Source organism: Eschrichtius robustus, chromosome 14 (assembly GCF_028021215.1).
Source record: "Eschrichtius robustus isolate mEscRob2 chromosome 14, mEscRob2.pri, whole genome shotgun sequence".
Lineage (NCBI taxonomy): Eukaryota > Metazoa > Chordata > Mammalia > Artiodactyla > Eschrichtiidae > Eschrichtius > Eschrichtius robustus.
Genome location: NC_090837.1, coordinates 7,361,784 through 7,388,439, shown reverse-complemented (window position 1 = coordinate 7,388,439; position 26,656 = coordinate 7,361,784). Strand labels below are relative to the sequence as shown.

Sequence of the window (26,656 nt, the reverse complement as noted above, 5' to 3'; positions counted from 1 at the left end):
TTATTAACAATTCTCTATTTATTAAAAAGGGTCTTAACAGCTTTACAACCACAGCGCAGATGTGGCCCTGGAGACGGCAAGGCCAGCCTGGCGGCCCTCCCCCACATCAACGCCGAGCTCACACGTTTGGCTGTGCCCCTTGCAGGCGGCAGAGGTACGGGGTGGGTGGCACCACTCTCGAGATTCACAGACGTGAACAGGCCCACCTGACTGGCAGGGCAGTAAATCGTCCTATGCAGCGGTTCTCTTTAAAAACAATTACGATACAGCAGAGTTCAAGTCCAGGAGTAGAAATGTACAGTAACTGAGGACAAAGGTTGGTGGCCTCGCCCAGGGCCTGCCAGGACAGACCCCGTGTGAGCTCTGCCTGGATTCCGTCACCTGGGCAGCAGCCAGCTGGGGAGTCACAGGCCGGAGTCAGGAGTTCCACAACTGAGCACACGGGCCTTTTTTGGTCAACAAAGGTTGGTGGGCGGCAACTCTACCCCCAGCCCCGCCTGGGGCCCTGGGAATCCAGCACACATGGCACGTGCGGATGAGAACCCAGGGGGCAGGCAGAGCCCGGGGTGTTGCCAGAGCATCAGAGCTTGTTGGTACCTCCCTAAAGCTGCGGGGCAGGCTTTCTCCAGGCCGAGCTGAGATGCTGCTGGCATCCCTCTGTCACACCCCTGCCCCAAGGCCCAGTCAGAGGCAGAGAATATTGGCTAAGGGTATTCTGGTTCAAGGTGGGTGGGCTTTTCTTCCACCTGTCACACGACAAGGAACGCAGAGCCGCAGGGGCAGCAGCGGCTGGTGACGCCGCCCCAGCGCCTGGCCGGCCACTCCTGGCACCAGGTAAGCTAAGGCACAGCACGGGCCCCCGCAGGGGCGACCGTGCACTGCTTGCAAGAAAGGAAACTGCGTTCACGTCATCTGTATTCTCAACCTGCTCAGAACAGTACGTGCATTTTTCATAAAGTTTCCCTGAATGGTCTTATGAGTGTCAAAAAAGTTTTCTTTCCCAATATAAAACAGGAAAATTACACACATAGTAAAAATATTGGAGGAGTATTTCTTCATAGAGAGCCTCGGGCTGGCTCGAGGCGGAGGCAGAGGAGGAGGAGCTGGGGCCGTCATTTGCTGTGCAAAGTCCAGCTCCCGGCCACCTCCTCACCCGGCTGCAACTCGCCCGGCCTCTGGACGTGGCAGTGGGCCAAGTGCAAACTCCGAGGGTGGCTTTGAAGCATCCAGGTTCGGGGGAGGGAGGGGCTGTGAGGACCGCCCGCCCCACACGGGTTCAGTAAGCACCTTCCGGGCTGGCCCACCGACTGACCCCCACCAGGGGCTACGGTGGGCGGTGGGCTGGGACACACAGAACCGTCTTGAAAATAAAGCAGAAACGATGAACCATGCTTATTAAATAAAGCTGCAACGGGAGGACCACAATCCTACGTGGGAACAGAGGCGGTGGGGGGAGCCTTTTCCCAAACTCACGACTTCAACACCAGACTGAGGAATCACACCGAGAAGACAAACCAGCACGACCACGGGGAGGCCCGGCTGAGGCCCAGCGCACAACCGCCTAGGTGTCCACAACCAGGGTTCTACGTCTGCTTACCCCTGACCTACGGCTCTACAACCAGATGGACGCCCTGGCCCGAGCACCAGAGCCCCCGGCCGAGCAGCCGGTGCTCACGGCCCCCATCTGCGCGCGCGGACCCGGCCAGCAGGCGCCGGCGAGGGAGTCTCGCGGGGAGGGCGGGGGCCGCTCACTGGAGGATGAAGCCCGGCTGGTGCGGAGGCAGCCGGGGCGGGGGTCTCTGGGGCAGCGCCGGCGGGTACGGTGGCAACACAAACTGCTGCAGGGAGAAGCCCTGTTGTGCGGGGAGGCCCCCGCGCGGGGGCAGCGGTGGGCACTGCGCCACTGGGTGCAGGGGGCCCTGTCCTGAGCCCAGGGCGGCGGCGAACGGCGCGGCTAAGCGTCCCGCAGGCACCGGGGGCGGTGGGGGAGGGATGCGCCGAGGCACCGCGGAGGGGGGCCCGCTGGCCTCTGGGGAGGGGTAGGGCAGGGGGGCAGCGGGCACCGGCTCGGGCACCCTGGGGGGCAGCGGGGCCGGCGGCGGGGCCTGGGGAAGTCTCTGCCCCTTCAGCACCATCTCCTGGAGCTTCTCGATTTTAACCCTTCGCATGTGGGCCAGTTTCCGCTTGCTCTGATAGACATCGATGAAGGAGTCCAGGGGGAGCTCTCCATCGAGAAACTTCTCTGCCATGTTCTGAAGGAGCAGGAGAAACCCGGTTTACGGGGCAGGTCAGCCGTGAGGGAAGGAAGCGCCCTTCACCCCCCAGGGCACCGGGGGAGGCAGGGCCAGCTTCCTCCCAACACGCATCCCTTCCCTGTCCCCGGCCGCTGCTCGCCGCAGACCCCGCTGGCGCCCCACCCGGGCCGAGTGAGCGGGAAGACAGGTGGCGGGCCCTGGGGAGAGCCCGCCTGAAGGTGAGGGGCCCGAGCTGCTAAGCCCCCGGCCGGAGACCAGCGTTTCCTTCCCTCCACTGGCTGCGCCCTGACAGCCCCACACGGTCGGCCGGACAGAAACCTGCTCGCGCCCACGAGGGCCGCCCCGCCCGACGGTTCCTCAGAGCACTCGGCCTAGTCCGGCGAGGCTACAACTGCACAACTTTGGACCCTGACTCATTTCCTTATCGCTCCGCGAGGCTCAAGCCTCGGGTGCTCCGCTGGCCGTGCCCACAGGCTGTGCCCGGCCAGCTGACGCAGACAGATGGTAACTCAGCCAGCGGCACCCACGGGACGGGCGCCGATTCAGTGTAGCGTGCACCCCTCACCTGAGGACCAGACCGCCCCCGCTGCTCCCCTGGCCCCCAGGCTGGCGCTCTCCCCAGCCCACCGGCTGGGCCGCCCTCTCCGCGCAGCCGGCATGCCTGGCCCTGGGGGAGCTGGGCCCAGGCCCGGGTAACTGCCCTGGGGCGTCCCGCTGGGCTGGCTGGATTTACCTCCGTGTCCTCCTCGATCTTGGCCCCTTCCGCCTGCAGAAGCGCTAACAGGGTCTCCAAGGAAGCGCTGCTGGACTGTTTATCTGGAAGAAGCAGGAGGCATGATCGGGTGAGGGGCACCGGCACACCCTCAGAAACCACCATGACCCCCGGCCCCTCAGGACGACACGCTCCCCCAAGTCTCCTCCCCACTTCCCTTTCGAAGAAAGAGTGTACTTTCGCTGGATAGGCGACAGGAGAGTCACACCTACTGAGCTGACTTTCCAGGAAGCTGACAGGAAAGGCCGTAACGCAGCCAGTGTCACCCGCCTGCCTCACAACACAGCGGCGATTACTGAGCATGTGACCTAACCTTGCAACCTAACCCTGCAATCACCCCATAATTTATTTCCTTTGGAGTTCTGAGTGATAATTTACATAAATACATAAAGTATACACATCTTAAGCGTACCACCTGAATTTTTACACACACAAACCCAACCACCATGACCCAGACTGGGATACAGAATGTTTGCACAGGCTCCCAGGCCCACTCCCAGAGGTGCTGACCTTCACTACCCAAGGGTTCTGCCTGGTTCTGAACTTCACACAAGTGGACTCACACCGTATGTGCTCTGTGCTGGCCTCTTTCACTCAATACCACGTCTCTGAGACCATCCGTGTTGCTGCACGAATCGGCAGTTCATTTCTTTCAGCGCTTTGCGGCACTGAAAGTTGTGTAAGTGTCACGACTTACCCATCATTCTGTAGACGGACACTTAGACTGTTTCCAAGTTTGGCTCTCACAAAGCAAGCTATAACGAACATTCTCGTGTGCATCTTTTGATAGACATGAGTGAACATTCGCTTCTGCTGGGGAGACACCCAGCAGTGGAACTGCTGAATCACAGAGCATGCCTACTTTTCACTGTAGCAGGTGCTAACAAACAGCTTCTCCAATTCTCACTCCTCCCAGCAATGGAAGAACCGCACATCCCCACCAGCACGGGTGTGGCCCGTCTTTTCACCTTTACTCACTCTGGTCGGGCATGTTAACAGTGCATTTTTACTGCAGTTATACGGATATAGGGATCGTGGTATCGGACGTCACTGTACACTTCACTGAAGGGGGTGATTTCTTAACCTTCTCTCTCCTTTTTTTTTTTTGGGGCTGTGCCCCTCGGCTTGTGAGATCTTAGTTCTCTGATCAGGGATTGAACCCAAGGCCACGGCAGTGAAAGCACTGAGTCCTAACCACTGGACCACCAGGGAACTCCCCTTTTAACCTTCTCTTAACCTCAGAGTTTCCTTGAAAGCTACCCCCAATGCACTCAGGCTTCAACAATAGTCAATGCTTGCGTCACTTCATAATGGCTCCAAAGTAAAGTGTGACATTAAAATAAAGTATTCCAGGGATGAATATTTTTCAACATTAACTGTGAGGGCCTAACTTCAAGGATAAAACATTAGTTGTATATCATAATTCAGAAAATTGCCTTTTTTTCTTTCTATACTGTTTGGAAAAGGTAGGGTCTTGTTTAAAAAGTAGTCAAGTCTCTTTTTCTAAATCACTGACACAATCCTATATATAAACTATTTTTTCACAGCAGTAATGACTGTCTTAATCTGAAATTGTTCCATAATAACATTTCTTTCCTGGTTAGTGCAACAGCTTGAAAATGCACCCTTGCCTCAGCTCTTTATTCTTGAAAGATCACCCTAAAAGAGTTACCTAATTTGGTCTTTTTTATCTGATAGGCTTCAAAGAGCACCTGGAGTTCCTGGTATTTTTGGGTCAAACGTGCTTTCAGAGAGTCCAGCTGGGGCTGGTAGAGAAGGTTTCCTTCTGCCAGGCTCCGGTTGCTGGCCAGCGTCATTTCTTTGTTAAGCTGAACATTCTGCGTCTGCAAAGACCATACAGGGTGATGAGAACCAGCGTGTGAGCCCCGAGCCCCACCCCCAGGGCCACCGCAGCAGCTTCCGTTTGGCTGGGCAGCTGCCCCCATCCCGACGCCAGCCCCGATTTCTAGTTTGGACGCTGTTCCCGTTCTTAAAGAGCGAGACCACTTCCTCTCCTTCAGGCCTGCAGGACGGGCTTTGTCCCAGGACCTGCTGAAGCTTTCACCCCAGGAGCTGCGCTGTGACCGGAATTCCTTACCACTGCCATTGTGCTCTTAGGAGCGGACGGCTCTAAAGATTTGGAGCTAGAGTTTTCCAAAACGAGTTGCTGCTGTTCCAGAGAAGTGAAAGAATCACTTTTTATCAGAGGAGGGCCAGTTGGCATGGTGTCAATTCAGGCTTAGTCATCAGGCTTTGAGATCAAACACGAAAGCCCGAGACCCTGGGAAGGAATCCACTCAGGGGCCCTGTTCTACTCTGCCCCTACGCCCGACACCGGCTCTTCACGTCTGAGCAGAGGCTTGAGTCTCCCCAGCTCCTGACCGCTGACCCAAAGCTGGGGGCGGGGATTTATCTGCCCGACAGGGGTCCTGCGCTTCCGGGGGTGGCAGGTCACGAGTGGGTGGAGAAGCCCGCCTGGACCTCAGGGGTGAGAGGGGTTAATGCGAGGTCTGAGAAAAGGTGAGGAAGTCCTAATGAAACGTAACCAGAAGTACATTTGAATAAAAAAGCAAAAATACCAACGTGTCTTACTTCTAGCTCAGTCCCCTTTCCACTTGCTGGTGAGGGGCTCCTCCACGGCCTGCAGCCGCCTCGCTTTCTGGACTTGAAGTCTTATTTGCCCCCGTTTCTCTCCGAAGCTCTCTGTCAGCCCCACACCAGCAATCCTGTCCTCCCCTTGATATTTTCTACACCCCACTCCACCCAGGCTATTTTCGCTGCTACTTCCTTCCTCTTGCTCGTCTGACTGTAGATTCCTGGTCTTGCTGCCTCCACGTCAACCCCTCCCCCTCCAGCCATACCCTTTGGTGCTAGTGCACAATTCCCAGCACGCGCGCGCGCACACACACACACACACACACACTCTCACACGTGTGAGAACAAAGAAAGCGCCATGGATGCAGGTCTCTAGCAGGAGGCCCTGCACCGAGTGGGGGGCTCCTCTCCTCAGCAGACACGTAATCTGCTTCTCTCGCATGGACCACAGGGCAGGGCCCTCAAGATTAGGCTCAGGGTAAAGCAGAATTTAAGTTAAAATAGAATATTAAGCCTCTAGCTCAACACTATAAAACTAGGACAGTAGAAATACTCTCCTCTCTTGCTGCTGCTTTCAGCCAGCAAGGACTATGGGGGCTGGAAAGACCTGGTTTAATCGGGTTCCTGGTCCTGCAGACTTTGGAGGGGTCCTGGGGGGCTCCCAGCACCACCCCAACCCCTACCCACAGCAGCTCAGCCTCCAGGTACACTGCATGCAGAGGTCCTGCAGAAGAGTCTTCCCTTCGATTAAGCCATTTAAAAGAACAAACCAACCAGCCATTGTACAGCCACCCTGGAAACAGCTCGGCAATTTCTTTTAAAACAAAACAGGTGACTACCGTACCATCCAGAAATCGTACACTTGGGCATTTATTCCAGAGAAATGAAAATTTATGTTCACACAGAAACCTGCACATGAATGTTCAGAACGCCCTTCTCTGTAAGCAAAAACTTGAAGCCACCCAGGTGTCCAGCAGGTGAACGGCTTAATGCAGTACTACACCCACACCACGAGCAGAGCGCAGACCTAAGAAAGAATGAGCTGCTGAGACACGTGCAGCTTGGACGAAGATCCAGGGGACAAGGCTAAGCGAAAGAAACAAACCCGCCCAGAGGGTCACAGACTCCAAGATTCTGTGTATACAACATTCTTGAAAGGACAAAACTACAGAAATGGAGATGGATTCGTGGTTGGGGGGAGGGAAGTGGCTGTAAGAGGCAAGAAGACGGCTCCTCGTGGCCACGGTGCCCTGCTCTGACCATATCGGTGTCAAAATCCTGGCTTGGGAGTGGACTAGAATTTTGCAAGATGTTGTCAGTGGGGGAACCCGGGTGAAGGCTACACAGGATCTCTGTGTTATTTCTTACAGCTGCATGTGAATCTACAATTATCTCAAAATTTAAACTTTAATTATAAATAAATAAAACAGACTGTTGATGAGATCTTTTGCTCCCACTGGTCTCATCTGATGGACGGGAAGGGGCAGGTATTCAAGGCCACTGTCAGGACCCACTGCCCCGTGCACGCCATCATTCTGACTCAATCAGTTCTGTGTTCAATAAACACTTACCGAGCAACTGTTATTTGCCAGGCCCTGAGTGAGGCCCAGAGAATTGAGAGGAACAGGCACCCTCCTATTCTCAAACTGAGAATCAGCGAAAATGGAACCGAACTCGTCAGGCCCTGATCTCTGAGCCCTGGGGTGACCTGGCCCTCGCTCGCCCTGTCCCAGCAGTTCTGAGGACCAGCCAAGCTCTCCCCAGCAGGCCCCCGGCCCCGCCTCACTGCCCGGCCCCAGCTGAGCGCCGTGTCCGCAGAGGCCTCCCTGGCCGTCGTCGCTAAGCCAGCAGCCGCCCTCTGTCACGGCACCTGTTTCCTTCCTGCCACCAACGGCAACCAGTGAGCACTACGTCTGTGCGCCCGCTCACTCTTACCCCCTCTGGGCGTCCTGTCATCTGTGGTGTGCCAAACAGCCAGCACACAGCAGCCACTCAGCAAGGATCTGCTGAATCAATCAGAGACCCTCTCATCCCCTAAAAAGCCAGTCACTTGAGGCCAGATCTGGCAAACAAGGTGGGTAACAAAATGCAGAGGCAAAAAGAAAAAAACCATGAGCTGTGCTTGTCAAGCAACAAATGCCCCAAATCCTTTATGCAACAGACGGGCTCCCGTAATAGAGGAACCCTTGGGGACTGCGGTGGAGGGTCTCGCTCGTCCTGGATCTAAGGGCCATCCGATCAGGAGTTTCCCCAAGTCTTCAGCGCAGGCAGACCACAAGCACAGGGCTCCCGAGGGGCCACTGGAAAGGCATCGCGTGAGGGAAGTGCACCGTCCTAGCACCGCCAAGTGCCAGCCTACTGCAGGGGTTCTCAGCGTCAGCTGAACTACCTGAAGGCAAGGGGGCGCTGACAAGTTCCCCAGGCCCAGACCAGCCCCAGATGAGCCCAGTTCTCTAGGAGGGGACCCAGGCCTAGAGAGTGTCTTTTCAAAGCCCCCAGGTGATCCCTGCCTCACAGTTCCACCCTAAAATATATCTACGAATAAAGCTTATTCTCCTGGGGTCCAAGTCAGGTCAGAATCACTTCTCCTACAACATGTCATGCACAGAATGCAGAGGCAAAATAAAATTCCAACCGATGGAGACGACCGTTATGCTGGCTGTACTCTTTCTATCCCCGGGTACTCAGATGTTTTTACAAGACTATCAGGAAATTCTCAGTGGCCACCCAGGGCACACCCGCACCCTCTCCAGGCGGACAGTGGAGACAGTGGTGGCGGGAGCGGTGGCCAGGGCGTAGGCTGAAGTGGGGAAAAGCCTCTTTCTCAAGCCTCTGATAAAGCTCTTCCAGCACAAGCATCAGCGCCCAAACACGCCTTTGATATTGCATTAGAGAAAGACCTTCCTCCCCAACGTTCCTTTTCATCATCCCAGTTGAGGAAAACTGGGAGGAAGCAGCCAGCCTTGTTCTATCGTTTGCAAAGGACTCGGGGCACCATGCCCACCACACTCAGCAAGGCTTAAGTGGCAGCCACGCTGGGTGATGCGCGGTCTGACTCTCCACCCCCCGTCCTACTGATCCGAGGACTCGCGCGAGAGGCGGCCTCGTGCGGAGCCATACACCCTGAAATTGAAAACTGGGTCCCAGCCTCTTGATGGTTTCTCATGATTCTTTTTCTTAACCATAGAGAAATCTTTTCAGGAAATAATCTCTCTGTGGTAATGAAACATTTTTATAAATGTACTCAGTTTCACTGCAGTTTCCTTTTCTGTTCAAAATCAAAGAAAACTGAGATGTGTGATAGCAGCATTTACAATAAGATCCACTTATACAGTGATTTCTGCCCATCTGTCCATCCGTGAGCAGGGCAGTCTGAAAGGACGGTCACCCAAAGCTAACAGCGACCTCTCAATGGCGTGACTTTTTTTTTTTTTTACTTTCCTCTTTCTACTTGTGTATAGTGTTTGAATCATTTATAATAAGCATATATAAATTTATAGAAAGTAATTATGTTTTAATTAAAAAAGAAAAAACCTGTTAGGTATTAGTAGAACCAGAAGGGCAGTGGCTCTAGGGAGATAAGCTGCCTTTGTTTAAAACAAACAAAAAACCAAGGTCTTTTACATATACTTGTCCAGGCAGAGTGGAGATATTGTTCTCTCCTGGGAGGCTTACATCACTATATGACGTTCTCACAGAATGTACATTCTACCTCAAATGCACAGGTCATTATTTATTTGGGTTGGGGGAGTGTGGCAGAAAATAAAGTTGGTGAGGAGGAAAACAGACAAACCCCCCTCTGCATGACACATGCAGTAGTTACAACTGAGAGGCACTCGGGGCCAGGACGGGGGCCTGCCTGCGCCCCACTGTCCAGAGCTGGGTCAAGGTTTGAGTCTGTAGTGGATGTTTTCCAAACCAGATGCTTCCACAATGTGAAGTTCCGATTTAAGCTGGCCTGTCTGCCCCTTCAACTATAATTGTAACTGTGCCTTCCTATAAACACTACAATGGGCAAATCTGCCTACGTTTCCAAGCTAAATCTTTTATGGAAAAATACTCGGAGTAGTCCCTTATTCCCCCTTTACACTATAATATAATCCTTATCATAACAAAGTAAATGACATTATTGAATTATGTTAGCAAATTTCAACAAAATAGATGCAAATTCTTGATCGTACTGAAGTCCTTTAAATGCTCAAAACCCAGTAAGGACACAGAATCTGGGCTGGGGAACTGAGATAAAAACACAGGTTTGGGGGACGTCCCTGGCGGTCCAGTGGTTAAGACTCTGCACTTCCACTGCAGGGGGCACAGGTTCGATCCCAGCTTGGGGAACTAGATCCCCGCATGCCACGAGGTGCAGCCCAAAAACAAAAGACAAAACAAACAAAAAAACACAGGTTTGCCCTCTCACCTACTGCCATGCTCAGAGGCCTAGTATTTGTACAAAGTCAAGGATCCCATTTTATTTAACAAGTAACCATTCCATCTGGCAGATAAAACACTCCTCACCAACAACTCTGCTCACGCTGCTCCCCGGCCTATATATAACGCCCCTCCTCAAACCCCTGCCCTGGCTGTGGCTCTGGGCCTTTTTCGACTCCGAGAGCCGCACGCAAAGCTACACACGCTCTCGCTGCCTGATCGCCGGGTGCTCTCCGAGGCACAACTCACACACCGCTCGATCCATCCCTGCAAGTGTTCGGCTCGAAGCTGAACCGCACCAGCCCTGAGGGGTCTACACCCACCGTCTCCTTGTAAAGAACAGCTTTACTAAACGTCCCTCGACTCCCCCAAGCTGAGCGCCCCCTGTCGTGCCAGAGACCCAACTGATATAAATGAACTGGCTTTCCTTCAGCACACAGTGACATCTGAGCTTTTTGTGGCCTCACAGAGCACACCCCTGGTTTTACTCTGTATTGTAGTTCATGGTGCTTGTCTGTTCATCTGTTTATTCATTCATCCAAACAAGGATTTTCTGAGGCACTGTTACGCGCTGACCCTGGGCAGGGCCGGCGAGGGACACAGGGGCGAACGAGGCAGGCCGGACCCTGCCCTCGCGGAGTGCCCCTCGACTGAAGGCAAATTAAACAAAGTCACACCAACAGCTATCACGGTATCACAATGGCGTTTTAACTCTCCTGCGAGTGACGGGTGCTTGTAGTGGACTGAATGGTGGCTCCCCAAAAGAAATGTCCACATTCTAATCCCTGGAACCTGGGAATGTGACCTTATTTGGGGAAAGACTCTTTGCAGATGTAACTAAGTTAAAGAAGACAAAGATCATCCTAGATTACCTGGGTCGTCCTAAATCCAATGGCCAGTGGATTTATACAAGACACACAGAGGAGAACACAGAGAGAGGAGAAGGTCATGTGAAGACAGAGGCAGGGAATGGAGTGATACGGCCACAAGCCAAGGAGGCCAGCAACACCAGAAGCTGGAAGAGGCAAGGGACGGATTCTCTCCTAGAGTCTCTGGAGGGAGCATGGACACCCCTGATTTAGGACTTCTGGTCTCCCGGATTGTGAGAGAATAAATTTGCCTTGTTTTAAGCCACCAAGTTGTGTAATGTGTTCTGGCATCCAGAGGACTAATCCAGGGCTGGAATCTTCCATCTCTCCTTGAGATCCCCTCTCCATCCTGCTCTGTGCCCCAGGGGCCAACTGGCTGATCCACATCCACCACCGAGGCCCCTTGCCTTCTGGTTCTAGCTGGATTCAGCGATGGGGACTGAGGGTGGGACGAGAGTGAAATGAGGAGGGGGTTCTCTGGGTCCCCTCCCTCTGGGGTCGCTGTAGGTGACCAAACCCCCCACCCCAATCAAAAGCAGCCCCCTCTCTCGTTCTCCACACCCAGCTCCATCCCTCAGGCCTGGGGCTGAGAAGTGCACACCTGTGGCCAGTCCTGCACCAGTCCTGGGGGCGTCTACACCCACCTTGCCCAAGCTGAGTGCCGTGTCTCGCCAAAGGCCTGACTGACAGAACTGGAATGGCTTTCCCCATGAAATACAATGGCGTCTGAGCTCACGCTCACCCTTCTGATGAGAACCTCAGGCCCCTTAAGAGGAAAACTGAGCCCTGTTCACTCCCCGATACCCAGAACCCAGCACAGTACCCAGGCCAACACATGCCTACTGCTAAATATGTGTTCAACTCAATCTGGAGGACTCTTGATTGCTGGGCCTCAGGCCACTACCTGTCAGTTGTTAAAACCTTGCTAAGCTGTTCTGAAGATTAGCTTCTTTGAATGTCTATAATAAATTTTTAAACAGTAACATCATAGATTAATGCTCGTTATTACAACCAACCAGGTGAAACTATCTGCACCCCTACTTCACCACAGGAGTGATCACAGTTTGGAAGCAAAGCATAAAGGGAAAAAATTAAGATTATGACAGTGATTGCTCTAAAGCAAAACTACCCATTACTGCGTAGACATCAGACATGCAACACATACGTGGAGAATCATTAGAGGTGGGTCAGCGTCACACAATCCCTTCTCTTGAGCTGAAATTCAGCCCTCTTGGAAAGCCTACGAGAATGTGGGAGTAATGTTTATGATTGTGATGGCCTGGAACCCACAATACTTTACACATCTTTTTTTTTTTTTTTTAAGACACTCAATGAACTCCAGTACCTAGACTATGTATGGCTCATAACAGCCACCGCAACATGCTCCAACACAGCGGCTTGCGCGTTTCATTCATTCATTCAAAAAATACTTAAGAAGCACCATTACACGCCAGGCTCTGGGAGGGCAGCAACCAGAACACAGTCTGTCCTCCTGAGCGTAAGTCTCCGCGCCAAGACCGCCACGGAGATGGGCGGGGTTCAGCTCCCAGGGCCTAACGCCAGAGGGCGCCGTTCACCCTGTACTGCAGCCTGTAGCCCTGACTGCATTTGCTCTTCAAAGAAAAGGCTCGGGGGAGGAGAACAGACACATGTATATGTACGGCTGAGTCGCTCTGCTGTACACCTGAAACTATCAACATTGTTGATCGGCTACACTCCAATATAAAATAAAAAGTTTAAAAAAGAATGGTTCAGGGGAGAAAAAGGGGAAAAAAAAATCAAACAGATGCGAACTTAAAGATTTAAGTAAGACAAGTTACTGGTGGTGACGTGACAGCTTCACTCTCGCCAGCACCTGACACAGTTCAACAGTACCTGTGAACATTTCTTGAGCTCTCACCGCGTGCTTGGCGCTTTGCCACCGTCCCTTCATGCGTTATATCTCCTTAATCCTCTCAGCGAGGGTGAGACAGATTTGTCCCCATTTTACTCAGGAAAAAGGAAATGCAGTCTTAGGGAGGTTTTAGAGATCACCAAAGTCACAAGTGCCAGGAAGTAACTCCAGAGGTATGACATTAAGAGTTAGGGTATTTTGTCTCCAGGTGTGTTTTCTACAGGATTACACCATGAATTATGCCACAGAATCTACCCTACTACACAAAATCCAGTCTACCACCACTTCTCTATTTTCAAGTTCCAGTAATCACCTAAATTTCATTTCTATTTATGCCTCTCATTTACCCTTTTATTAGGATGTTTCAAACAGAAAGCAAAAGCAGAGGTAAGTAGTATAATGAATCCCTGTGCGCCCTTCTCCCAGGTTCAGCAATTAGCGACATTTGCCAGTCTTGTTTCTTCTGTACTCCCCACTTTTGGGGGGGAAGTATTTTAAAGCAAATCTCAACATAATATCATTTCACCCTTAAAAACTTTAATATGTATGTTTAATGGGCAAGAACTTCATAACTCTAACTACAATGCTGTAACTACACTTACTAAAAATTCTTTAATTTCATCTTTTGTATGTATTGGCTTGAATTCCTCTATGAGCATTCTGCCTCATCTGTTTGAGTATCGGAAATAATTTATATAGGAAAAAAGCAGGATTAATGTTTGATTTTGCCGCCCCTCCACTTTTAAAGCCAACTTTTAGAAGATTGAGTTAGTGCTCAAGCAACCTCCAAAAACGACCAATAAGCTTTTTTTGGAGGTATCATTATTAAGTAACAGATTTTTAATCAGCTGTAGTCATTAATCTTTCTAATGCTCAAATTGTCCATGGCCAGTGGGAGACACTTCGAGCTGGCTCTTAGGCTGACATACTCCAGAGGTTTGACAGCTGCCCTGCTCTCTGGTAAAACAAGATGTCCCAGACCAATCTGTACATTTGCTGCCCCTAACTCAGATGGGTCCTTCTCAAAGAAACACTGGTTCCTTTTGGTGGGAAATTCATTTTGATTTTTTCCTCTCCAAATAAAATTAAATAGAAAGTTATATATAATACAAAGATACAGAATGAAAGAAATCTTAGCCTTTTACTTTCCACTAGAAAAGTGCAGGTTGCATTCAGACGTTAAACACAGCAGGCTTATGGATTAGGTGATAAAAAGGCTGGCACGCATTCAGCCAGGTTAACCTCGTCTCCTTTTATCGTGCTACACTTGATCTAGTTCACCAATTAATTTTACGGTAGATTTCACCAAAGTCACATGCAATTTGAGTTTGGGCTTTAATACTAAAGGTTAGGTTATCAGAAAACCCAAATTCATCTTCCATTCAGTGAAAAGACCTTCCCAGTGATGCACTCATTTCACCAGTCTTCCATTTGAAGGCAGGCTTTCAGGTGGAGCCTGTAATCCAAGCCTATAATAACCCAGAGGTGACCTGTAAACACAACCCAATGTGGCTTGATTCAATCCAAATGTTCCCTGAGTTTCTATGAAAAAACTTAACAGTTGCTGAGTTGGACTGTTTAACATGTTAAAAAAAATTAAGGCTATGAAAATACAAAAAATGCAGTGAAAGAACTGTAGAACATTATGAAACTGTTCTAAAATACAGCAATCTCGTGGGCTGTGTGAAACCATCTCCAAGGCTACAGCCTACTCGGGAAAGTAAATTTGCCAGCTGCTTATCAAATGTTCCACCGAAACAACCACTCAACAAGCAGAACATATTAGATTAATAAAGACTGCTACTTCTGATCGCAGATACCAAAATCCTTCTTGTTGAGAGAAACTTGCTGTCCTCAGAAAGTAGCAGACAATGGACATAGACTCGACCAATCCCTTCCACATGGAGCTGACTCGCATCTTAAAAATTAGTATGTTATTCACTGTAAGTGCAATTGACCACAGGAAATGCAAAAAGCTGGGCTTGAAAATAAACGGACTAGCCCCAGGGAAGAAGTGGTCTCAGCTACACGGGATTTGATTGTTTTCTACTTCTGGCAGGCACAACATACCAGGGTGTTCCGTTGTTTCTTTGTTTTTTTGTTTCCTTGAAGACGTATTTCCTAATATTTGGCGGGGGGGAGGCGGGGGGGACCAAGATCTCCCCACTTCCTGGACTTGTGTGGATAGTGGTGTCGATAATACATGTTACTTTCCTAGTATCACTGGCCTTGTAATTCCTGGGGACTCCGGGTGGAAGAAGAAAGGGATGAGAAGCAGAAGGCAGGACGGGACCCAAGCTGAACACAATGTTACCTGCCTCTGTCCCTCATCTCCCAAAAGCAAGGGGCTTGGCACACCTGGCCCTAGCCTAGTCCTACAGAATCAGAATCTCACAGCAGGTGAGCCAGGAAAACACAGAGAAGCCCTCACTTCATATAATCAGAACCAGTCAGCTGCTGGTTAACTAAGCAGTTTGGTTAAAGCAGTAACTCACTAAACACATAGAATTTTAAAGATTTACCCATTTTTTTCACTTAAGGCAAAGGTCCTTTCTTAGAGAAAGGGTCCACTAGCTCGATTTCCAGAAGTTCTTTGCCTAGACCACACCTTCTAATGTGGGGAAACTGAAGACACTGGACAAGCAAGATGAGAGCAGAATCCTCCTGGAATACTAGCAAGCTTTTTTTTCCCTAGTGAATCACCTTATAGTAACTCTTTCCAAAGCACTCAGCTTACAGTTTTCACTCTTTTCACGCACGGTTCCTCGGTTGCCACAGTACTTAATGAAATCATGTAATTACTGCAACAAAATCAGAATGAGGGACTTCCCTGGTGGCGTAGTGGTTAAAAATCCGCCTGCCAATGCAGGGGACATGGGTTCGAGCCCTGGTCCGGGAAGATCCCACATGCCGCGGAGCAGCTAAGCCCGTGCGCCACAACTACTGAGCCTGCGCTCTAGAGCCTGCAAGCCATAACTACTGAGCCCGTGTGCCACAACTACTGAAGCCCGCGCGCCTACAGCCCGTGCTCCGCAACAAGAAGCCACTGCAATGAGAAGCCTGCGCACCACGACGAAGAGTAGCCCCCGCTCGCGGCAACTAGAGAAAGCCTGCACGCAGCAACGAAGACCCAACGCAGCCATAAATAAATTAATTAATTAAATAAATTTCAAAAATTAAAAAAAAAAAGAAAAAAATCAGAATGAACAGGTCTGAGAGAAAACACACTTGACTCTCGGTAATTACGCAAGTGTGGTGTGGGAGCAGAAATGCCCGGGCATCTAATCATGATGGGGGGGGGGGGGCATCAATCATTATATTTGATGAAGGGCATGGAGAATGCCAATTATTGGAACACTTTAGTTAAGTAGAGGGAGGTCAATTAATAGCTTCTACCGTATTTTAAAAATCCAGATCCCTCCCCGCCTCCCCAAAAGAAAGCAGCCTACAGAAGACAGAATTTCTAAACTTTGCTTTTCTTATTAGTAGTTTCTTGCCAAGACAACCAACCAAAGCGTTCACTTGTTTAGTAAGAGCTTTGGGGTTTTCCCCTCTTCACCACAAACTACAAGAAAAGCATGTATGTGAATTTTCTGGGATAGTCTTTACACAGATGCAGATAAGAAAATGCCTATCCAGGTAGATCCCAGATGTATACTAAGACTACATCTTTTGACAATTTTGCTTTTACATTTAAAATACATCATGAAAAAAAAAAAAAAAATACATCATGACATGAACTTTCCAACACCTGACTCAAGAATTCAGTTTAATAGATAAAAGTTTACTCTCACATGACTGAAATTATTCATCTTCTATTCAGTATGAGAAAATGCTATTCTAATAACGAGATTTTTTTTTTTTTAGTCTGTGGGTAGAGAAAGGGATTAGTCAAAGGAGAATGAGTTATTCTAAATTATTCTACTTAAATTTCACAACAAAAAAACTGCAATTATAAGTGATGTAGGGAATAAGATGTTCTAACTAAAAGAACTGCCTAGATACTTAAGACTGACTCATTTTCAAAAAAATTAGGTGTTGATATTTTAACAGATTTATGTTCAAAGATGTTAACCGCAATATAATTTATGAAAGCGAAAAAACCCAGTACCTTAATATCCAGTAATAAAGGACTAGTCACATAAATTGTGGCATACCTCCATGATAAAATATCATAAGCCACTAAAAATCATGTCATGTAAGGATCTTCTGACAAAAAATAAGAAAATGCCCAGAGCATAAATTTAGATAAAAAAGAAGTCAAAAACTCTACATGCAGAATGATCCTAGTGGCAGAAAACACATAAAGAAAATGTATAAAATGTTTAACAGTGTTTATCTGAGCGGTGGTATTACATGTGATTATATTTTTCTTCTTTATAGTTCTGTATTTTTAAATTTTTCTATAATAAACATGTTAAAAATGTCATTTTTTAAAGGTTTGATCAATTGGGATCAGAAATCTTAAATACTATATACACTTCCTTGCTTTATTTTTTTTTAAATTAATTAATTAATTTATTTTTGGCTGCACTGAGTCTTCGTTGCTGTGCACAGGCTTTCTCTAGTTGCGGTGCCTGGGCTTCTTATTGCTGTGGCTTCTCTTGTTGCGGAGCATAGGCTCTAGGTGAACAGGCTTCAGTAGTTGTGGTGCACGGGCTTAGCTGCTCCGTGGCATGTAAGATCTTCCCAGACCAGGGCTCAAACCCGCGTCCCCTGCATTGGCAGGCAGATTCTTAACCACTGCACCACCAGGGAAGTCTCCTTCCTTGCCTTCTTAAACAGAGCACATGAGAGCACAAAGGACAGCCTTTGATGAGACAGAATCATCAATATCAAGTAACTACAGTGGGTCTATGAAAAACCAATACCCCCGGGCCATGGAAGCAGATGGGTACATTTATGTCCTTAAATAAGCATTTGCCCAAGTGTGCCCCGGGGAACCTAGCCCCACCAGACTGAGTTCGGCGATGGAGTAAGTGTGGGAAATACTACAACACACACTAGCTGTAAGAACCAAACCAAACAAAGCAAAGCAAAGCAAAACCCCTCTTATTTAACCAGATTCCCCCGATTTCTTTACCAGAGCCCTCTTACTGTACTCGCCATTAACAATCAGAGAATTAGGGAAGCACTACCCTAAACCAAACAGCCTCAACCACTTCATTAACAACCGTCGCAGCTTCATTTACGGGCATTTATCATGGTCATGCACTGTGTTCCACAGTTTACAAACATTATCTTATTTAATCCTCCAAAGTCTCATGAGGACAGTATTTTAATTCTCCCCTTTTAAAGATGAGGAAACCAATACTTAGAAAGGTTAATCCGTGTCCGAAGTCTTCCAGCAACCCAAATCCTGTGCTTAACAGCTGATCTTGCATTTTTTGTGCAGCTTCATGTATTTCTGGATGGTGTAATTGGCTCTACCAGTTTTTCCCTACACCCTTTAAAAAATCTGCCGCTGACAGATTAGCCATAGGACCAAGCGTGTTGTTATCTGAATTGCGTGCAAAGCCAGACTCAGCAGGCTGTGCAATGAGTCTGGTGTAAGCCTCCAAGTCAAAGAGTCTGGCTGCCTGAAAATCTTTCTTCTCAATCCTCTTTCAGCCTTCTAACTGATCTCCCCGCTTTCTGGTCTTACCCCCTCAAATCCATCCTCTCCTGGCTGCCTGAATCATCTACATAAATCGCCAAGTATGACCACACCACTCCCTGGTTTAAAATCCTCTGACTGCAGAGTGAAGCCCAAGCTTTCTCAGGAAACATGGGGCTGTCTGGTTTCTGCCCGCCTCTCTGGCCTCGTTCCCCCCACGCCCTGCCCTGGCCCCTCCAGCAAGGCCTGCAGTATTCCTGTGCACACAAGCTCTGCTTCTCTCCTCTGTGCCTCTGTTCACGCAGCCCAGCCCCAAGCCTGGAAGTCTTTCTCCCTCATTACCTGGTTAACTCACCCTTCCAATCATAGCTCATGAGTCATCTCCTCCAGGAAGCACTCCCAGGGATCTCCCTGAGCCCTGCAAAGGTTCACCAGCTCTCCCTCCCACTAGGGCACGTCCTCACCCCTACTGTTGCACCCATACATTGAAACTGGCTTTTGCATACCTGCGAGATCCTACAAGATGAAAACTCTGGCTGAGCGGTTTCACACCCCGCGCCCCACACGCAAGGTGCTCCATAAAGGTTGAGTAAATGAATAAACTTACCCCACCTCAGCTGTGCTCACATTAATGAAAGCCGCTGTCTGACGGCAAACACCAATTAGCACTTACTGTCCCTCTGCCAACCTCAGCCCTGGGCTATGGGTATGAATATAACCTCAAGGTGCCATTAGCTAACCTCGGAGATAATGTTTCTTTCAAATCAAGCCTTTTATTAACTATGACGTTGCTTGTAATATAACAGCTATTCAAACATCTGCTCTTCACGTGCACTCTTTGGTACGATGACCAACGCTGCTCACAGTTCCATGAGAAATGCGTTGACAAGCTTTCCCCTGACGCACTGCGAGGTAACCGACTGACCACAAAACTCCATCTACTGCTCTACTTTCACTCTTCCCTATGAAGTAACTCTACAAAGAACTTTCCTCTGTCTTTGTACCACTGGGTAAGATGGTTTTCCTGAATAGTGATGGGATGTGGAAACCCCACAAAGCTGAGGAAGGAAATAAACCAGCTAGAACCCTTGCCCCGGCATGTGCTGAGCCTCAGCGATCACATCTGTGAGCAGCGGCTGACGCACAGGTCGTTAGAGGCAACCCTGCACTGCTACCTGGCATGATCCCCATAGCAACGTTCCGCTACAAACACTGTGATAAAAGCCAAATCTACAACGAGGCTGGCTTAGCTCAAGAGCACCTCAATTCTGCACACGACAATGAGGTTCAACCAGTGCAGCCTGTTTCTGGGTTCCTCCTGACTAGTCTGTACGGTACAGGCACTGCAACAGGATGTCAACTTGTCTGTAAAGTCGAGTCATCGGACCCGTGTCCTTCCGTGGCACCTCTTTCCTTCTCCCAACCCAATTACTCCTAATGGCTTTTCAAACTTTTATATTCTCCTTGACTTCCACAAGTGCTTGGACGAAGTCAGCCCCCAAATTTGTATCTCTAAGCAAACCATCCCCCTGAGCTCCAGAACTGCACTCTCAGCTGCCTGCCGGACGATGTCATGTAGCTGCCCTGCTTGTCCCCCACACCCAGGCCACCACGGTCTCAAGGACCCCCTCTTCCCTCCTCCAGCCTCGCTCTGGCCCACCCTCTCACTTCCACTCAAAGCCCAGCTACCTCCACTCACTCAGCAGCACTAACTGGGCACATCCTGTGTGCCAGGCATGTGCTGGGTGCCAAGGACACAAAAATAAATGTGATAAAATGGAACCCCCAGGCCAGTCGGGGACACAGGGAAGCAAGGGACTTACAAAATGTGTCTCAAATTCCACCGAGGAGGCATACAAAGAGGCTAAGGGACCGTGTGTCTGGGACTGACGGGGGGAGAGCATTTGGAAGGCAAAGCTGATGGGGTCCCTCGGTGGGCAGGGGAGGGGGAGGGACAGCTCCACAAGGGCACCATGGTGTGAAGGGGTCCAACCAGCTGGTCTGCAACTCCCCTCCCAGAACTCTAGCTCAAATCCTAACCTCTTCTTACCTGCCCTTCCGTTTCCACCTCTGACCTGGTCTTCCTGAACCTCCCCATGCCACTCCCGCCCACACCCTGCCGCCAAAATACTCTTCCTAAAGTGCTCTTCTGGTCACACTGCTGCCCTGCTCCAAAGAGTCACGGAAACTCAGTGCTACCAAAGGAACCGCCATTGAGTTCTCGCCTGACTCTCCGCCTCGCCAGCCTTATTTCCTATCACTTCCCTTCGCACAAGCATATCTGATCTGGTAACTCAACGAGTCATAAAACCTGTCCCCTGCTTTCCTGCTCAGTGCCGTGCTCAGGCTGTCACTCCTTCGTGGGCCCCCACTTTTGTCAAAATACTACTTAGAGAAATAAATACCTAATTCAAGACAGTGGCTCCCTGGGGGGTGGGGAATCACGTTCAGGATGGAGCACAGAGGGCTCTTCTCTGGCTTGGTCGTGTTTTCTTCCACAGCCGCTTGCAGGTACACAGATGTTTCTTGTATCATTCCACACCCTCGTATAGGGATTACTGTATTTGGTATAGGAATTACTGTATTTGATCATTTATTTTCTTAAATCTTACTTGCCTATCAAAGTCCATCTCTTGCACTAGGAACCTAATCTAGCCAGAAAGCCTCTCATCTGAACTTCAATGTCATTTACAATTCACATGTGGCCTTTTTCTTACTCTCTCCCTCTCTCCAAAAAAACACAGAAACAAAAAAACTGTGGTAAAATATACAAAACATGAAATTGACCCCTTTAGCCATTTTTAAGTGCACGCTTCCTGCGGTGTTCTGTACACTCACGTTGCTGTGCCACCATCGCCACCATAACCTTTTTCATCTCCCCAAACTGAAGCTCCCTACCTCTTATTCTCTCTTGTGCTGATGTCTGTGTACTTGGTTTCTTTCCTAGATTATGATATAGGGAGTATATGCTATTCATGTTTCTATCCTTTATAATGCCTCGCACACGGTAAGTGCTCCGCAGCATTTAAACGAAATGGAATCTCTTGAAATGGCAGAAAGGACACTATGCCTTCCAGTTTTGGCAAGACTACTGAATAATAACAGTTTACTGAGTGTTCACTCTGTGCCAGGTACCATGATAAACATCTTTTTTTTTTTTTAAAGATTCATTTATTTGTTTCACTGGTTGGTTGCACTGGGTCTTAGTTGTGGCACATGGGCTCCTTAGTTGTGGCATGCATGTGGGATCTAGTTTCCTGACCAGGGATGGACCCCAGGCCCCCTGCATTGGGAGCATGGAGTCTTATCCACTGGGCCACCAGGGAAGTTCCTATGATAAGCATGTTAAAGGCTTATCTCACTTAGTCCACCCAGCAACCCTCAACCCTATGGAGTAGCTTACTGCTATTATCCCCTTTATTTTCAATGAGGAAACTGCAATTGGAAAGACGGAATACTTGCCAAAGGTCACACTGCTGGTATCAAAAGCCAGTTCTGTAATATACCACCCCCACTGCGCTTCTGATCAATACAAAAGAAGGAGACCACAACTAAACGAAATAAGGGATCGGATTTCACCTAAGACCATCTAACAATTCTGAAAATCTCTTTAAAGAAAGGGGGCTGGCCTCTACTGACTTCGCCTGCTATTCCACTTCGCCTCACAAGAACCTTAGAAGGCAGGCATGGTTACCATCCTCACTTTACAGTGGAAGCAGAGTTTAAAATAAGTCACAAAACTCTCAGGTTCTTTAGAAAGAAAAAGTCAGATAATACTGGACTTCAGAAAATATTCTGGGGCACAGTAATTTTTTACACAAGAGTTAAAGTCATAGGTCCATGGAAGAGAAGTTTTAAACATAAAAGTTGAAGCCTTTATATATACAATAATGATTGTACAACACGAACAGAAACAAACTCCAGTAGCAGACACTCAAAAGGGTTTTAAATCTTAGCTTCTAAAAACCAGTCCCGGGGCTTCCCTGGTGGCGCAGTGGTTGAGAATCTGCCTGCCAATACAGTGGACACGGGTTCGAGCCCTGGTCTGGGAAGATCCCACATGGCACGGAGCAACTACTCCCGTGAGTCACAACTACTGAGCGTGCGCTTCTGGAGCCTGTGCTCCGCAACAAGAGAGGCCGCGATAGTGAGAGGCCCGCGCACCTCGATGAAGAGTGGCCCCCGCTTGGCGCAACTAGAGAAAGCCCTCGCACAGAAATGAAGACCGAATACAGCCAAAAGTAAATTTAAAAAAAAAAAATTATAAAAAAAAAAAAACCAGTCCCACCAGCGTTCAGAGCTTGTTTGAGGAGAAATGAAGACCGAATACAGCCAAAAGTAAATTAAAAAAAAAAAATTATAAAAAAAAAAAAACCAGTCCCACCAGCGTTCAGAGCTTGTTTGAGGAAGCAGTCCCTGGTCGGTACATTTCAATGAACCATTGTGATTTCATGCAGTAGCTTCGAAGCCCCACACAAATCACACCAGAACACGCCTCAGGGAAACAGCTTCTTCCAGACCAGACTCTTTACTTTCCACAAAACAATCTATTTTTCAGACCCGCAGAGTTTTTGCCTGTGGGCAGTTTCACTTGCCCCAGGAACAAAGATCCTGAATTTGAATCCTTAGTGAATCCTTAGTTAACATCAACCAATCAGCATTTCCTCAGATGGCACGCTGGGAGAAATGACCCAGGAGGTCCGGCTTAGCTGCCTAATCCCCTAAGCGACGGTTCCTTTTAAGGGAGTGCCCTGCAAGCCCAATGGGGTTAATGTGGACACATAGAGAAAGGCACATTCCACTGCCATGTAAAAATAACTTTAAATAAAAATAAAAACGTGTACATAACAACCATCAGCCCAGAGCAAAAGGAAAGAACCTACAATCACAAGGGATGTACTACATTTAGAGAACTGCATACAGACAGGAGGAACAGGAAAAGAGAAACCCACGGGCAGGGAAAATGAGAATGTCTGCAGCTCCAGCATGATTTGAATTTAGTCTCGAGCTGGACTAAAGCTCAGATGCCACAATTAAAACGATGTAAGTGAAGCATAATGCACAGCTGTATTTAAACCTAACAGTGAATGCCTTCAAAACCTAGCCACACTTCCCAGCCGCCACAAAATAGCCCCTCAGGCTTGAAGAAGCCTTACTCTACAATTTAAAACACTTCCTTCTGCCAAAAAAAAAAAAAAAAAAAGCCTTTGGTTCAGGGTTAAGAGAGTCTATGCTGTGCAAGTCCTGTTCCATTTACTGTCTCATCCTAGTCCTACTGAGATACATAACCATTTTGACCACAGAAAGGTAAAATGTTTCTTAGGCTAATACCGAATAAATATTTACTTTATAGATTCTTGAGATGAGACCCTAGTAACTGGTCAGGATGATCTGTATGCATGATTGTCAGTAATCGTTCTAAAAAGAGAACTACAAATTACTAACTGCCATTACTCTTTATTGAACACTAACTATATGCCGTGTTAAGGACTTAACATGCACTCTTTCACACAGTCCCCACATCAACTCTAAGAAATAAATATTTTCATATATCCTTCCCCAGCAGAGGCTCACAGAGGTGAGGTGACCTGCCTGCAGTCACACAGCTGGGCAGGGGCCCGGTCTGGCCTGGAGTGTATCATTCCAGAGCCCAAATGTTCTTTAACACCAGATCATAAATGTGCCATCTGGTCAAGAGTGGACAGTTCACAAAGTATTTTCTTCTACTGTGTCTCACAGCCATCCCCAAATAAACCAACACACAAGATTAGTAGCTGAGAGAAACTACCATGGTCAGAATTTTGGTTGTTCACATCACACCAGTTCCTTCAGAAACGCACCACACACGGTCAGGGTAACAGGACTTGCAAAGGGTGACCGTGGCTAGGTGAGCTGCCTGGCTAAGGTATTTCCGTCTTCACGTTCAGTTTCCTTGTTTTAAAAGCAGTACACCCTGAAGAACAAACTTCTGCTGAGTAACTGAACTTAACCACGTGGTCTAATCAGGAGGAGTTGGTCCTCAGTATTTCTATAGGGTACTCTGGTATGAAGGTCACCTTTACCCCCAGCCCAAAAAAAAATCCTGCTAGATTAATTTACCTTTCCCTTTAAATAGTAACCTCCAGTTTCTCAGGTAGCGGAAACAGGTGAAGCCGGAGTCAGCAGAATGACCTGACTCCACAATCTTCCCTGCACTAAAAAGCAGTTTACTTCTATTAATGTTCTACTAATATAACTACAGTACTCTGTTCCGAAACTGGATAGTCACATATAATAAAATAACTTGTAGGCAGTGTTACCAAGTAGAGAAACATACCTATCGTTTTATTATTAAACTAGAAAGATGCCTGCTGACAATCAACAAAAAGGTCTCCTGGCAACTGAAAAGCAGAGAAACTAAGCAAAGATTTTCTTTCTTTGGAGACATGAAACTCTCATTCAGTCAAGAAAGATGGATTTTGTCACTTATTCTTCTCTAAAAAGGAAAGCGCCACATGGAGACCATAAATAGGGTAAATTGCATCTCAGAGCAAGTTGTATGTGCCAAGTTGTTACAAAGCCCGGGAATACAAGGGGTGGATTAATGGAAAGACTGATACCATCTTACTACAGTGGCCTCTCTGTAGCTCGGGACAATGATCTGTTGAGGGTTTTCCAGTGATTTTGAATGTGCAACCTCCATACAAGCCCCCTTTTAAGGGGGCTGGCTCAGTGCTGAACAATCACTCCCTCTTCGGAAAGAAAGCCAAAAGCCCCCCCACAGGCTTCTGGGTGAGAAGCTCAGCCCTGTAGGCGTGGGAAGGCTCAGACTTCAGAGACAAAGGAGTAGGAGTGGTAGATGGGCTGGGGAGAGCTGGATCGGCCTGGGTCCACCTGCCTGGAGAAGACCCAGACTCACAGGACTGGACTTTCAGGGAAAGAGTTCAAAAGGGCTGGGAGAAAAGGAGAAAAGAAAGCACACATTGCAAACGCAAGAGTGAAGTCAGTTACCCCTGAGAACAAACCACGCCACAAGGGATGCAGTGAGATCTCCAGAAACAGCGGTGGCACGCCTTCCAGAGACTGGGCAGCCCTTCCACTATCAAAGAGGTGGGGCTTGGCTGTCAGCCCCCGACCTCCAGTTTATCTCCTCCCCAAAAACAGCACTGATTGAATCCTCCCTGGCCCCAGCAAGGAAGGACACTGTGGGGCAAAGCTACCTTACTAGAATTACCACATTCCCTTCTTCCACGGACGGGGCAACTCTTACCAGAAAGGGCATCCTGCTGCCACCCTCAGACCCCTCCCACAAAACCCTGGAGAAGAGCCCCCTGGGATAACGCTGCTAAGGCCACTTCCAAATGAAGTCAGACCCTGGAGGGTCCCTCTGACATCAGGATCCCTCAGATACATGGACACCTCAAATCTTAACTGGGTAAGTCCGTGGCCTCGTGTCTCCCAACCTTGGAGACCCCCGCCCAACCCTAAAACCCCATCTCAGAACTACCTCTCAGACTTAGGTACAGACCCTCGGCCCCCAAACCCATCCTGGAACCCCCAATCCTTTCCTAAGATTCTATCTAGCTAGTCCACTCAGCACCTCAAAACCTATTCTCAGACCCCAATAACTGCCTCAGTCCCCCTGCACCTCTCAAGCCCCCCCCCCCGCCCAGACCCAGCCCTCGGCCCCCGCAGTCCGGTCTCAGGCACCCGTAATCCTCAACTACCGTCCCCTCTACCCTCTCCAACCCAGTCTCGACCCCCCCATTCCCTCCGCGCCCCACCGGACTCAGCCACAGCCGACCACGTCCCCAAATGCCCATTCCAGGCTCTCTAATCCCTGCTCCACTCCCCGCCTCAGGACCCCAACAGCCCCCGCAAGCCCCGTCCCAGGACGCTTTTCCCAGCTCCGCCCCAGCCTCCGTCCCCTCACCCCCGACCCCGTCTCAAGACCACCCCCCATTTCTCCTCCCAGTCCCCTCAACCCAACCTGAGGCACCGCGACCGCCTCCGCCTTGGGCCACCTCCAGCCCGCCGCCAGCCCCCGGCTCCGCGCGTCCCCCTCGAGGCCCCGCCGCCGCCGCCTCGAGCCCCCGCTCGGCTCACCTCCTCCATCTTCTGCACCATCTCCGTCAGCTGCCCCTCGTCCTCCAGCAGCTCGTTGAGCTGCACCAGCGACAACCCGGCGAACCGAGCTTCGCTCCCGGCACCCGCCATCCCCGCGTTTCGGCTGCCGACGCCGACGCCGCCGCCGCCGCCGCCGCTCTG

General features: G+C 49.3%; 1 protein-coding gene across 1 annotated transcript; it reads right to left on the bottom strand.

The window, feature by feature from the left end:
• Nucleotides 1-26,656, bottom strand: VPS37B (VPS37B subunit of ESCRT-I). The gene is made up of 4 exons (XM_068563693.1): nt 26,495-26,656; nt 4,700-4,871; nt 2,989-3,071; nt 1-2,252 (listed from the first exon to the last, which is right to left on the bottom strand). Exons 1-4 carry the CDS (start codon nt 26,603-26,605, stop codon nt 1,749-1,751), a joined length of 870 nt encoding a protein of 289 aa, XP_068419794.1. The 5' UTR covers nt 26,606-26,656; the 3' UTR covers nt 1-1,748.

What these genes read in the sequence shown, in the direction of transcription:
- VPS37B (XM_068563693.1), bottom strand. Translation starts at nt 26,605, where the DNA reads ATGGCGGGTGCCGGGAGCGAAGCTCGGTTCGCCGGGTTGTCGCTGGTG. An exon ending in TGGTGCAGAAGATGGAGGAG is followed by an intron (nt 4,872 to 26,494) that starts GTGAGCCGAGCG and finishes TGGTCTTTGCAG; the next exon opens with ACGCAGAATGTTCAGCTTAA. An exon ending in GATAAAAAAGACCAAATTAG is followed by an intron (nt 3,072 to 4,699) that starts GTAACTCTTTTA and finishes TGCTTCTTCCAG; the next exon opens with ATAAACAGTCCAGCAGCGCT.